We start from the raw sequence: 15,487 nt of genomic DNA on the forward strand, positions 1-15,487 counted from the left end.
ATTTTATTTTATTTAATATTTTTTTTTATATATATTTTTCAATAATGTGAGATTAATAGAGGATTGGACATCTAAAATTTGGTGTCAAAATATTTTTTTAAAAAAATTAAAAATAAAATAGTGTAAAGATGTGACATTGTGATTGGGACTATCTAAACTCTCCATTCAGATTGGATGGTTGGATTAGGAGAAATATATATATATATATATATATATATAAGTTTATCTATATGTAAGTTTTATATTGTAGGGGCTTCCGACTTAATGTGAACTTTTTCCGCCTATGATTCCCGACAAACAAACCCTCAACCAAAACACATCAAATCCAAAACACTGCCCTCCTCATTCCACTCTCACTCACGCACAAACTTAGACACGCGAACAAGTGTGGGATACAGCGAGAGTTGCAGAGACGCGATCTGATACTCAGCAGTGTCGGACACGGCGAGAGTTGCCGAGGGAGAGGCAATGCGGATCTGATACAATTATACATAGAGGGGAAGAAAAAGGCGGTAATTGTCTGAAAATGGGGCACATAACCCTAACTCCAAAGAAGCTCCAGCCTCGGGGATGGCGGGTTCTGGACCTCATCTCCGCTGCCTTCTTTGCGGCAGTTTTGGCGTTCTTCCTCCTGGTTTTCACCCCTCTTGGGGACTCTCTCGCCGCCTCGGGCCGGCAGGCGCTGGCACAGGCATCGGTTCTTGACCTGAAGCAGCGGGCGGAGGTGGCCGGTCTCGCCGAGATGGGACGTAAGGTGCTGGATTTTTGCTCCTTGGAAGCAGTGGATGCAGATTACATGCCGTGCGAGGACCCGAGGAGGAACAGCCAGTTGAGTAGAGAGAGGAATTTTTACAGGGAGAGGCACTGCCCCAAACCGGAGGATTCGCCGCTGTGTTTAATCCCACCGCCGGAGGGGTACAGGATCCCAGCGCAGTGGCCAGAGAGCATGCATAAGGTAGGGTAAAACTGCTATTTCTCTCTATATATATATATATCTATCTCCGTGACCAGTTCTCTCACTGTTCTTTTTGGATAATTCTGTCTGTGTTTTTTTGTTTGGTAATTCTCTCTATCTCTATATCAAATCCTCTCTTTATCTCTCGATCTATCTTTCTCTTTATGATGTGCTTGATAGAATTCAACTACAGTGAAACATTCATCAATCTATGTGGTGGCTATTGCAGTCGCAGAGCCTATTGCTCTTCCTTTGTTTTGTTTGATAATTGATAGATAATTTTTGCAGTGATGCATTTCCTGATCTCAGTTTTAGCTATTGAAGCAATGAAAGTGAACATGGATCCCTGCTACTCTCTCTCTTTCTCATGGATTTGATAGAATACAACTACGGAGAGAACTTCTTTGTAGTTATGTTCCTGTGTGTAGTTTTGTCAATCTATGTGCGTGCGCATGCACATTAGAATTCTTATGAATAAATATTTGAGCAATTTCTTTTTGGGTAGTCTGCGTTCGAACTTGGGACCTAAGTGTCGCGATTTTCGACTCCTTCAACCAAAGCTTGCTTCCTTACCTTCGTGGTTGGTTCTTGTGGAAAATTAAATGCAAGATCCATATTTTCTTTGTGGTTTTTGCCTCTAGTCACATAGATGATCTTTAAATTAGTTTATACTTTCAAATTCCAATTGCTTCATTCTTTCATCACACTCATATGAATACAACCTCTGAAGCCTGAAAGGCTAAACTAAACGACTATCCCCCTCCTCCCCCCCACCCCCCCCCCCCCCCCCCCCACACCCCCACCCACACCCACACCCACACCCACACCCCCACCCCCACCCCCACCCCCACCCCAAAAAAAAAAAAAACTTTCCACTAGGCACATTGAGGGGTCAGGTATTTTTCCCCGTTGTCGGCTTAGCTTCTTTGTTCATATGTCAGTGGAATGGTCTGATTGTTCAGATTTATTAGCTTCAACATGATTCCTGGGATAGCATTTGTCTAAATGGTATCATAATTTTCAAAATAGCGAACTTTCTTTATTAGATTCTCAATCATTTGTTACTGTATGTCATAGAGAATCTCACACATACCATATATGATTGGCTTTGTACCCACAATTTCTTTATCTTTTCATGGTTATTTGATGACTTATTTGTTTGAATTGCGTTTTTTGCATCTCTTCCAAATGTGATGGATTTGTATTCTAGGAAGTTTCTTTAGATTGTACTGACTATATGGTCTCAAGATCCAACTAACTACGTTCTTTGGAGTTGTTTATTTACCCCTTATAGAAATGATTAAATTTTGGTGCCGCAAAATGTGATGTGTACATGATTAGTTTAACCTTGTACACTTAGATGATGTGTGCCCTTGGTGTATAGGTACACATAAAAGTTATTTATGCAAACTAGACCAATTCTTGTATGATTCGATCAGTAAAACACTGTAAAAGATTTGAAGGGTTTCCTATTCCTACTAATTATATTTTCTAACTAGGAGAGTTACTAGTATTATGATATTTAATTGAAATTGTTAGTACTATGATGTCATCATTTTTGAACATTCATGCGTCAAGAGAGAGTATTGACAGTACCCCCATTTGGACGTCTTCGTGGTTATATCCAATAATATCTTTAAGGCAATTGCAAAAAAATGCTAGTCTTAAGCGGTTTAAATCATTTGGAAAATGTTCTACTTTTTTGGGAAAAGAGAAAGAGTTTTTTTTCCTCGTGTAGTTGCAAGGGTTTTTCGGCGCATTTTGGAAATAACTGGAGTTTCAAATGTTAAGTTTCATGATGAATGGTTACTCTGCTCAATAGCAAGTGTATGGGAGAAATATTTCTGAGGCTGGAAACCATGCATTCACACAGAGGTTTAGTCTACTTTTTCCACTTTAGTAATACTATTTTCATATACTTTCTGAAACATTTTAAGGTAGTTTTCTTGTCATATTTGCCTTTTCCCCGGACAACTTGGTTATTTATACAGTACCTTAAATAAATATTGAATTCATATGATGAGCCCATTAATCTCAGTTGCTAAATGCTATTTCTCATCAGCGCATCCAGCAGCATACCACCACTATCTTAAAACTTGCACCCATGCTCTCTTTTTTTCTTCTTGTTCTTAACAAATGTAAACCTCTTTTTTAATGTTTTGACTTCAATTCTCTTTCATCATTTGTAAATCTTGCACAGAGGAATATGGTGTTTATGCCAATTGATATTTTGTCTTGTAATTTCCTTTGAATTAGGATTGGATCTGACATGTTCAATGTAATTTGAGTCTAAGAACATGCTAAACGGTTGAGACTCTTCAGCTTCCGATGAGGGGAACTATATTGCTAGGCTTTGCGACTCAAAGGATTGCTATGCTAAACTAGCAAATTTGGTGCTGTGCTTCCTCTTGTAACTCAGTTATTTGAGATTTAGATGATGACTTCTCCTAATTTATGAGAAGTTGTTATGCATGTTGTATGTATAATCTATTATACACAACTGTTTATTCATCATCTATCCTTAATGACCAATTGTAGAGTTGAGCTATTGTTCGGCTGATAACAAATGACAGACATCAAATGGAATGATGATTCCTCTCTCCCCTATCCATCACTAAGTATGGAAAGTGGATACCCCTTCATGTATACTATACGATATACAAATTGTGTATAATATACTTTTCCATTGGTTTTTTGGCAGTTTGAGGTTTCCTTTAAATTGCTTGTGGAATTACCATACAGCCTCAGTCTCTTCTGCCTATCCCATACTATTCCTCCAAAATTGATGACCATACACAGTTTTTCCTGGTGTAATTCATCTTTGTTTGCAGATATGGCATAGCAACATGCCCCATAACAAAATTGCAGAAAGGAAAGGCCATCAAGGGTGGATGAAGGAGGAAGGCCCATATTTCATTTTTCCTGGTGGTGGCACTATGTTCCCTGATGGAGCTGTTCAATACATTCAGAAACTCGGGCAGCACATACCCTTAGGTGGAGGTGTTTTGAGGACTGCTCTGGACATGGGTTGTGGAGTATGTATTGTATAACTTCAATAAAGCTTGAATTATTGTTGGTGGTATTCTTCAACTGCATTTTGATTGAGTAATGAAAAAGAACTAGAAAAGGCCATTAGTTTTTTTGTGAATTTGAAAGTTAAAACTTTTTTTTCTCTATGATAGGTTGCCAGCTTTGGTGGATACATGCTTAAAGAAGACATGTTGACCCTTTCATTTGCTCCTAGAGATTCACACAAAGCTCAGATACAGTTTGCACTGGAAAGGGGCATACCGGCATTTGTGGCTATGCTTGGCACTCGGCGGCTCCCATTTCCTGCATATGCATTTGACCTAGTCCACTGCTCTCGGTGTTTGATCCCATTTACTGCATATAGTAATCTCTCTCTCTCTCTCTCGCCCTCACTTTCTCTCTTTATCTTGCTATACAGGGTTATATTAGGAAATACTCATATGTATGAGTACCCTAATGTCACCCATATACATAGAATGGGTGGGCACTACTAACCAAGCCAAGCCTAGTTCTCGCTGATAGGCGCTGGGAGCCTTACGGCTTCCAAGCCTTGCCGTATAAAGATATAAGTTGTGGCCATATATATATATATATATATATATAGGTTATATTAGGAAATACTCATATGTATGAGTACCCTAACATAACCCATATATATATAATATTTCATACTCAAGAGTGGAGTTTTTGAATTGCAGATGCTACATATTTTGTTGAGGTGGATCGGTTACTTCGACCAGGAGGCTACCTTGTTATATCTGGCCCCCCTGTACAATGGGCCAAACAAGAAAAGGAATGGTCTGATCTGCAATCTGTGGCTCAGGTTTTGTGCTACGAGCTGATTGTTGTGGACGGGAATACTGTAATTTGGAAGAAGCCTTCGACTGATTTGTGCGTGCCTAACCAAAATGAATTTGGGCTTGATCTCTGTAGTGAATCTGATGACCCAAGTTATGCATGGTATGTGCTCTGATTTGTATCAGCATCAAGTGTTTTGTTTTGATTTGTCATTCTTACTGATCCAGGCTGCCTTGGGCCAATAAACTTAACAATATGAGAATGTCCCAAATAAAAATTGGGGTTGTTTAATTTTTTTTATTTTATGTTTCTTTTAATTTTAGAAATAGGAATATCGCTAAGATAAGTTAGAAGGGATGATTTTGGTGCGTGAGTTGTTAGGTGGGAGGATTGGTGTGTGATTGTCAAGTGCGAGGATTTTGGGGAATAGATTAGGAACTAATCTTTAGGGACGGATATGGGAGGGGATAGAGATTCCCGTGAGAGGAAATAGGGAGATAGACATGAGAGAGAAAATAGGGAGATAAGCTTGAGAAGATAGATTGGAATTGAGTAAAGGGTTGATGAAAAGGTCATTTTTGGGTGGACTCCCAGAGAAGGTATATTCTTTCAAACTTTTATTTTATGTTTCTTTTTTGATTTGTTATTATTTCTCCCTACATCAGTTGGCATTAGAGCCTTGAGATCAAAGATCCATTCACTATATGGAGCGTTTGGATCAATTTGAGCAATTGGATCAACAATTCGCTAGACACACGGAAGACCTTCGCACATCAATACAATAATATCTACAAGATTGACTCAGTATATTGCAACAAGAGGAAGAAGAATATGAAGAGGTAGATCTCGATGCAAAAGACAATGTTGATAGCCCACCCGTGCACGAAATTTAAAAAAGCAATTGTGAAGAAAATGATATGTATATTACGACTTATGAAATACCACCTTGTGAGCCTGAAGGGGAAATCAATATTCAGTTTGATATTCCGGAGTTCGGTGTCTCAAACTTCCACTACAAATCATGTTGGATAGATTGTTTATTTATTGAAGAAAAAGTACTAAAGTGCACGGGGGGACTGCATTGCCAACTTTTGAGAAGGCCTCTAAAATGTATAAGTTCTATAAGATCGAGGTCGAGCATCTCCCAACCAGGTGAGAATGATGGAAATAAAAATTGGAGTTGTTTAGTTTTTTATTTTGTATTTCTTTTACTTTCAGGAATAGAAAGAGCACTGGGATAAGTTAGGAGGGAGGATTTTAGTGCGTAAGTTGTTAAGTGGGAGGATTTTGGATAATAGATTAGGAACTAATATTTAGGGAAGGATTTCGGAGGGGATAGAGATTCCCGTGAGAGGAAATAGGGAGATGGATGTGAGAGAGGAAATAGAGAGGTAGGCGTAAGAAGAGATATTGAAATTGAGTAAAGACTAAAGAGTTGATCTTGTGAAAAGATCTTTTTGAGATGGACTCCCTTGTAGACCTAGAGAGGGTATATTCTATCAAACTTCTATTTTTATTTTTATTTTTTAGTTTGTTATTATTTCTCCCTATATCAGAGAAGAAAAGGGCCAATATATCCATGATTATTCATAAAAATATCTCATTTGGAATTCTCCAATATTTTTTGCCTGATATTCGAGACCCACAAAGAAATTCCATTAACTTCTTTGTACGATGGCGGCTGATGGCCAAATTCAGAGGTGCTCTTGACTTATGATTGCTAGTGTGGTAGTATCATTGATATATTTAATAATATAGCTAATGTGGTAGTATCATTGATATATTTAATAATATAACATTATTTTCCCCAAAAATAGTTATCAAAATGTATCATAATTGTCTAACTACTAATTCTTGATTTCAGAATTACCCCTCCCTCCTCTATGAGTGCATTTAGTGTGTGCACATGCACCACTCAAGTGCAGTTCTTTCTGTGGAACCCATTCAAAAGTCCAGATCTACCACAAATAAGTCAACCATTAGTCTAATGTCCAGATAAAGTCCTTTGTCCAGATGTCATAGTTACAGTTAACAATAGGAAAAAAGAAACTGAAAAAAGGATTCTGTAGTGGATATTGTGATTGTTATGAACCAATATTTGGGTCCTTGATTGTTTGTTTGGCCTATATCCTGTAGAAATGGTTGCATAAACTGGAGTTCTGAAATGTAGTATTTGGAAAATTGCAAGGCATTACCATATGATTTTGTAATGATGGTTTAATTCAACATTTTTCACTTTGATGACAGTTATACGAGGAATTGATATACTATTTTCAATATTAAAGTTAATTTTTATTCCTAGGATTAATTTTCTACAGCAATAGGTTGTTTTTTGGTGTTCGGCCATGAATGATTACGTTGTATTACTATCTACCTCCCATGGGAAGATAGGAGGACCCTCCTAGTTCAATTGGTTATAAAAAAATAAGTGTGATGTACTTTTTTATTGGAGTTATCCTTGGGAGTTGAGATGGTAGTTGTGTGAAGCTGGCATTTGTGCTATCAGTTTGTGTTTTATTCTTTTTATTTTAACTTTTGGGTATGTATAATGTGCTCCAGCCAGTATATAATGAACACTAAATACCTTTGGTAAGAGACCTACTTAAGAGTACTTTCTTGATCTAAAATTTTGGTCGCCATTATGAGTATTTGTTTTTTTTTTTAAAAAATGGATTTAGAGTTTCTAAACTCTTAGATTTGACAATCCAAAAATTAGATGGTCTTGAGTTGATCTTAAGACATTATTTCTTTTACACTTACAAAATGCTTGTGATTTTTTTCTTCTTTTGGAATTTTTTGAGGTTCTTCATGAGGTTGAGGAGCTCCATCATTGAAATTTGGGGTTAAAGTATTCCTCGATAGGTTTTACCTGAGTGAGCACATACCCCAGGAACGTATAAATCTTTCCGCTTTTCTTCCTTTAAGGATAATAATAGTTTCAAATTTGATTTCCATTCTTGTGGTTCTCTAACATGTTTTAAAATTTAGTAGTTTAGTGTAGGGTTTTCATTGTAAACCCATATTTGTGCTAATTTTAATAAGTAATATTTTTTCCATATCTTACAGGTACACAGAGTTAAAGACTTGTATCAGCAGGATATCATCTTTAAAAGGAGAAAACTCAGTGGGGTCCCTCCCAAACTGGCCAGAGAGGCTAAGCAAGGCCACTCCAAGAGTTTCTTTTATGAAGAATGGTGCAGATATATATGATGCTGACACAAGGCGTTGGGTTAGGAGAGTCGCATACTATAAGACTAATTTGAACATTAAGCTTGGGACCCCATCAATTCGAAATGTCATGGATATGAATGCATTCTTTGGAGGCTTTGCAGGAGCCATTGTCTCGGATCCTGTTTGGGTTATGAATGTTGTTCCTGCTCGGATGCCTTCCACTCTGGGTGTGATCTATGATAGGGGCCTCATTGGACTCTACCATGACTGGTATGTGTGCTCTAATCCCATATATTTTCTTGAAGGTATTGAGTCTTTGAGTGTAAATAATTCTAAGTGACATCTGTCTCTCTTTTTTCTTTATAGAAAAAATCTTGCAAAAATATTACAACAATCTTAATGTAGTACCGTCCTTTCCCCAGTATCACATGAACTTTTCCCTTATCTTTTTTTTTGAAGCTAAAAAAAGGAAAAAGAAAAAAAACCATGTGTAAAAAGAATATATATGTTATTAACTCAAACAGTAAGTTTTCAAAATATAAGTTCGAAGAAACAAAAATAAATACACATACATACACATGCAGTAGTTAATTTTCCCCAAGGAATTCTGAAGAATGAATTTGCCGCTTTGGTCTGAAGGATTATTGTTTTTGTGATGAAATATTTGTTTATTTTTTTGTTGCTTATTGAGTTATTGACTGTATGGGTGTTACAGGTGTGAACCTTTCTCGACCTATCCTCGAACTTACGATCTTCTTCATGTGGTGGCCATTGATTCTTTGATAAGAGATCAGAATTCAGGAAACAGCAGGTATGGGTTATTTGGATATCTTTTCTTGTCCTGACTGATTTGTGAACCAGGGTTTTTCCATTTTTAATTCATGGATTGCTTCGATTTCCAGAATTTCTTTTTTGAAAGTAATTTCCTTGTGTATGCCATTCTATGAAAATTGTTGTAATAATGACTCATAAATTGGGCATGAAATGCACTGGTGTCTTCATCATATTAGTCAAAATGTAAAGGATGCAATACCCTTCTCCAAAAAATCATGTAGCTGTTATCGTGGATTTCTGACTCTTTCCATGTAATGGATTTACATGCCCACGTATCCATGGATTCTCTCTCTCTCTAAATATTAGTATAGTTTCTCCCCTTCCTCTTCTTAGTGGTATATCAAGAATGAATCCACCTTTGGCTCTTCTATCACTTATGGCGTCATACTAATTTTGTGCTGGCATTATCAATATTTATACTGCAGGGTTTAAGTTTGTCTTGGACATACCTATTGTAGTAAAGTCCACACTAAGATTTTGGATCCAAAATTCTACCGATCTATTGCACAGACCATCGTGATCACGAGTCTTAGTAAGATGAAATTTTGAGCTTTAAAAATGTCCCATCTTGTACTTGTTTTTTTCGTGGATTTAGTTCAATTCTTCAATGATTATCTGATCTGCACTGTTTTTGAAGATCCATATTCATGGATCTGAAGCAGAAATGGAATTTTTTTTGGGTTGTGTTTTGAGTACTAATACCCTAAAAATCAGGGCTGATGCGTCTGTGTCCCAGTCATCTTTTCTTCCTATGGTTGTCTTTAAATTTCTTTAGTGAAATCATGAATCAGCTGTTCTACAGAGTGGGTATTATAATATAAGATCTCTGACATCTCTCTCTCTCTCTCTCTCTCATTACAGGTGTAACCTTGTTGATCTCATGGTAGAAATGGATCGGATACTGCGGCCGGAAGGTACGGTTATTGTTCGAGACTCTCCCGAGGTCATAGAAAGGGTTGCACGTGTAGCACGTGCTGTGCGATGGAGTGCGACCATTCACAAGACTGAGCAAGAATCGAGTGGGAAAGAGAAGCTTCTCGTTGCAACAAAGAAGCTTTTGAAGTTGCCTTTGGCCTCCCATTGATTCTTCTCCTTTTTGACTCCTGACTCGTGTATTTGGTTTTTTCTTTCCTTTTTTTTTTTCTTCCTTTTCTTTTCTTTTTTTGAGCTTATTGTAATGGATGGAATTTGAAGCTTTTTATTCATGTATTTTGTGTAAGAAAAACGGTTTCCAAAGGATGCCACAAGTGTCATATATTGCAGAGTTGAAATTATCTACATTCTGTTTGCTGTCTAATTGTTGCTGTAGAGAGAGAGAGAGAGAAAGAGAGAGAGAGAGAGGATCCCAACCACAATTACCAGTAGAGAGAGCGAGATGGTTTAATAACAAGCATCAGTTGATTGAAATTTCTTATTGTACTTTTGTCCTTATGGCTATTTCATCATCAAAAGCTCAAACCAGAGCTTTAATGGCAGATGCTAAGAAGAAGCAAAGGAGAGATCTAAGCTTCTAATTAATTCCTCTATCGACCTGGTTATCGTTCCCAATTCCATAGAAACTCAAGCCATGGCCGATCATTTTAAGAATCTCAAGCCATGGCCGCCCCATGCTGCGATGCTCACTGATCTCAAACTCCGAAGCTGCCGTGTTTATGAAGCTGGAAATATACAAGTAGAACCTAGTCTTTCTGCTAAGGATTTCAAGCCCTAGAAAGGTGAACTCTACGTTCTATTAGAGCTCATTTATGAAAGACCTGTATTTGGGCTCCAATTTTTCTATATCCGTAATCCTGTTATTACTCCCATTTTGTGTCCCTAAGATAGAGAGATCCACTTGCAACTGTACTACAATCATAAGGGTTATAGTCTGGTTCTTAGTCAATCAAAATTTTAATAAGCAAAGAAAAGAAAATGAGAGTAATAATTTTATTATCGTTAAAGTTTTTTTTCAATTAATTGGGCTCGGTTATACGAATATTAGTCTGTCATTCTGTTTTATTAAGGGTCATACTTTCAGTGAGGGTATATGTTCATATATATACTTTCTAACTAGTTCCAACCATCATCTTTTGGGCCAACCTTTCGTTCTTTTTTAGCCTTCTACTTGAACTAACTCATACCTCTTAACAGGTGTCATACTGGGCCTGCACCATACATGGCCAGCCCACCTGAGGTTGCTGTCTATTTTCTCTCATCTTATCTCCAATTGGTGACACACTTAAATTTTTTGAAATATATTCATTTCAAATTCTATACTCTTTAGAATCTAAAGGTTTTAAAATTAGTCGGACTAAGACATAGCTTATGGAATGTAAGTTTAGTGATAATAGGAGTAGAGATGATGAAGTAGTTAGGATTGACAATAAAGAAATACTAAAAAGAATACACTTTCGACAAGGCAAAATTAAGCGAAAATTGGTTTAGACTAAGTTTTGACTGAACTTGGTTTTTGTATTAAGCTAAAGTAGCCAAGGTGCCAGTTTGTAGTCAGGCCAATCCAGTCAGGCTTCAACAATTACAACCTTTATTACAAAATAATCATAAAATCTCAACTATGCATTATTGATATTATGCAGTGATTTAAAAAACGTCGAGTCGAATTGAATTCGCCCGGTTCAACTCGGGAATCGGCACTGGATGTGCCGATTCGGGCAAATTATACGAATCGCCTAGTTCTAGTGAGAACCGGGCGATTCTGTACAGTGACTCGCCGATTCACTGTACGGAATCGGCGAGTCCCGTGAAGAACACGGGCTGCACAGTGTTCTTCATGGGATTCTTCAAAATTTTTCATTTTTTGATCATTTTTCATGTTTTTTTTTGCCATGTGATCTAATATGCAGGCTTTATACAGCTTTTTTCAGCCTTTTCATGGATTAAATGGTGGAGAAATTTCGTATTTTTGGATCATGAAAGTTGCGTTTTTTGGGTTTCCGCCTTTCCTTGTGTTTCATGCCAAATATGGCATGAATATGTGAAAATTTGTAAGCATTTTGATCGTAAAGTTGTTCATCAAAAAATTCTGTTACGAATTTGTAATAATCGTTGAGAAAAACAGAGTAATTTGGAGGTTGAAGACTCGGGTTCACGAAACCAGGTTAGAACTTTGGGTTTTTTTTTTTTTTCCGCCATATGATCAATTTCACAGCATATTTTGAAAATAATGAGTTACATTTGTAGGGTTTTTAATCTTTATTGTGTCTTTTATCATTTAACATATTCAATTTTATTTAATTTGCTCAATTACAGCCTGATTTTTTAGATGAACACAGTGATGTCTGTAAAACAAAAATTCTGCTGTTTTTTTTTTTTCCATCTTTTGATTTTTTGTTCACGATATATTTACAAATAATGTGTTAGATTTCTAGGGTTTTTAATCGTTATAGTCTTGTTTATAATCAGATGTATTTAATTTGATCTGATTTATTCAATTTGAGCTTCATTTTTTAGATTCAATGACTGTTCTCTGTGAAGAACTGCGTTTTTTTTTTTTTTGCTCAATTTAATCGATTTGATTTGATTTATTGATGATAATGTGTTCATAATTTAGGGTTTTGATTCCTTATATTGTTGTTTATCAAATTTGTAATCCATGATCGAATTTTTTGTAATCCATGATCAAATCCATGATCGAATTTTTTGTAATCCATGATCGAATTTTTTGTAATCCATGATCGAATTTTTTGTAATCCATGATTGAAATTTTTGCAATCCATGATCGAATTTTTTGTAATCCATGATCGAATTTTTTGTAATCCATGATCGAATTTTTCGTAATCCATAATCGAATTTTTTGTAATCCATAATCCATGATCGAATTTTTTGTAATCCATATTCGAATTTTTTGTAATCCATAATCGAATTTTACGTTCCAATGGTTGCACACTACTAGGAGAAATTGACTTGCTTCGGAAAAACTTCATAAACTAGTCTACGTTCATTACAACTTAAATCTCTAAGAGCGACAAATAAGAAGGAAGCTTGAAGACTATGGGCCGATAGACTTAGACACAATATTTGTCACAGACACAGTAGAGTAATGGGCAGTAGAAGAGGAGGAGCCAGTGGTGCTTAAAAGAGCGTTCTTTGAGGCTATCGGTGAGGAAGATCTTAAAGAAGGTGATGCGCAGCATGAAAGAGGAAGCAGTCAGCCAACGTATCCACAAATCGTAGGAGATGTCGGTGATATTGCACCTAATGATGGAGAGTAGGAAGCGGGTCTAAGGGAAAATGAGAGAGATGATGATTTCGAGGCCACCCTATCCCAGCCATATTATTCACATATCGAGTCCCAATAGCAATAGGGTACGGATGAGTAGGATAGTGTAGGCGAGCATGAAGGATGGACAAGCTTCGGGGATTTTAGATTGGGCACACAACAGAACAATAACACTCAGGGATTTGGATATAGTCAGATGCCTGCTAATATCGATGATTCGTTTTTAGATCGAATCAATGAATTGTCAAACGAATTCAATCAATGGCACCAGCGTGATCAAGAAGAAGAACATCGTCGTCTGTTATTTTATTTTTAAATCATATGTTACTAATTGTACGCTTTATTGTCGTCTATGTATGTTGATATACTTATTCCATGATAATTCTATGTTTATCCTTTTGTGTGACGTAAATTAAATGGTAAATAATAGTTCTTGCAGGGAAATAACATATAAATATTCGCATATTTGTGCAAAGAAATGAAAATTCTTAATGGAGTACCCTCATTTTTTATTGAATTCCTAAAAAAAATATTTATAATGGATTTTAATAATTTTTTCAGATTTTTTTGAAGCGTTAATCTGACCGATTCACCTGATTCCAGATTCGGATCATAGATTCGCCGATCCAAATCGATTTTTGAGGTACCCGATCCGGGTCACCAATCTGCTTTTTTAACCATTGGTACTATGCATGGGTGATTATACAATGTTGAATTTATTTATGGGAAAGGTTTCTATACTTCTCATACAGTATAGAAGATATATACTTTGCCTGAATCCAACCGTCCAATTTAGATCAAGTGAGCCACTGACTATTTAATCTAGATCCGAGGCCTCTGAGTATTTTATTTTTAGTTTTTCCTATAAATTGTATGAAAATTAAATTTGATACGTGTCATATTCTCAATGGGTTGCACATAAAAAAAAAAGATAAAAATAATTTTTCAATAAAATATAATGACCAAAATACCCCTTGAAAATTTTAGGGGTAATTTGGTTATTTTATTTTATTGGAAATATTTTTTATATAATTTTTACAAATGCGAGTTTAAAAGAGGAGACGGTCAAAATAATTTATAAAAAAAAAATTAAAATAAAATAGTGTAAAGATGTGGTATTGTGGGGGCATGGAAGCCGCTATAGGGGAAGCAAAACAAGGTTAAAATGTATTAGCATGGCATATAACATGAGAGCAGTACCCGTGGCCTAATGGATAAGGCGTCTGACTTCTAATCAGGCGATTGTGGGTTCGAGTCCCACCGGGTATGATTCTTTGATTTTCAGGTTTTCTAACGCTTTTTCTAAATAATACTTATTTTTATTGGTTTTGCACCTCCTTTTCTCAATAATACTTTTTATATTCGTTTTTCTCTAATCAGGCGATTGTGGGTTCGAATCCCACCGGGTATGATTCTTTTTTGAGGTTTTTTAGGTTTTGTAACTCTTTTTCTCAATAATACTTTTTTTTAATGGTTTTGCACCTCTTTTTCTCAATAATACTTTTTATATTCGTTTTGCACTTCTTTTTCTAAATAAATATTGTAATACTTTTTCTATACTTTTTGTACCTCTTTTTCACAAGGGAGAGGTAAGTTTGCCTCCTTATACTAGAATCTCAATAATATTTTTTTTAATTTGTTTTGTACCTTTTTTTCTCAAGGGAGAGGTAAGTTTGTCTCCTTATACTATAGAAATAAGGGCACCTATAAAATTTACTTAGCTATGTCATTTCCATGCCTCCAAAATCTTTTTTATCTTTCTTTTTCTCAATAATACTTTTTTTTTATTGGTTTTGCACCTCTTTTTCTCAATAATATTTTTTCTATTCGTTTTGCACTTCTTTTTCTCAATAAATATGGTAATACTTTTTCTGTACGTTTTGAACCTCTTTTTCTCAAGGGAGAGGTAAGTTTGCCTCCTTGTAATATCAAATTTACTTAACTATGTCATTTCCATGTCTCCAAAATCTTTTTTATCTTCAATTATTAAATTTTAAATTTTTGAAATTGAAAAGATCGAGCAAATCAAGAGACACTTAAAAAATGTTGTTATATCTCTTTTTCTCGAGGGTGAGGTTTGTGTAAGTTTGCCACCTTAAACTGTAGAAATAAGGCGCGCTTATAAAATTTACTTAGTGATGTCATTTCCATGTCGAAAACCTTATGATGGTTCGAAAATCTCTTTTCATCTTCAATTATAAAATTTAAATTTAAAAATTATCCAGATCAAAAAAATCAAGAAACACTTGAAAATGGACACTCCAGATAACTTGTTACAAGTTGCACTATTTTTTGAACTTGAAATTCCGGTTTTTTTCCTGTCCACTCATCTCGATATTGAGATGATCACTTGGAGGGTTCTCCAAAACTCTCCTTTGTAGGATTTTTAGGTGCACCTTACTTTAGCAATACAAGGTTGCGACCTTATATAAACCTTTTCCTTTTTTCAATTGTACTTTGTATTAATGTTGCACCTCTTT

The 15,487-nt window shown here is 35.9% G+C and overlaps 1 protein-coding gene and 1 non-coding gene across 2 annotated transcripts; both read left to right on the top strand.

Moving 5' to 3' along the window:
* The first annotated feature begins 349 nt into the window (after positions 1-349).
* QUA3 (S-adenosyl-L-methionine-dependent methyltransferases superfamily protein) lies at positions 350-10,066 on the top strand. Its single transcript, XM_006857810.4, has 7 exons — positions 350-955; positions 3,787-3,990; positions 4,138-4,348; positions 4,684-4,945; positions 7,850-8,224; positions 8,670-8,765; positions 9,650-10,066. The coding sequence occupies exons 1-7, from the start codon at positions 527-529 to the stop codon at positions 9,870-9,872; spliced, it is 1,800 nt and encodes a 599-aa protein (XP_006857872.1). The 5' UTR covers positions 350-526; the 3' UTR covers positions 9,873-10,066.
* A 4,137-nt stretch (positions 10,067-14,203) lies between these two features.
* On the top strand, positions 14,204-14,276 carry TRNAR-UCU (transfer RNA arginine (anticodon UCU)). The gene has a single exon. It is a non-coding gene; the product is annotated as a tRNA-Arg (tRNA).
* The last annotated feature ends 1,211 nt before the right edge of the window (positions 14,277-15,487 follow it).

The sequence above is a fragment of the Amborella trichopoda genome, chromosome 9 (genome assembly GCF_054954075.1).
Source record: "Amborella trichopoda isolate Santa Cruz 75 chromosome 9, AtrichopodaSantaCruz75HAP2 v2.0, whole genome shotgun sequence".
In the NCBI taxonomy this organism is placed as follows: domain Eukaryota; kingdom Viridiplantae; phylum Streptophyta; class Magnoliopsida; order Amborellales; family Amborellaceae; genus Amborella; species Amborella trichopoda.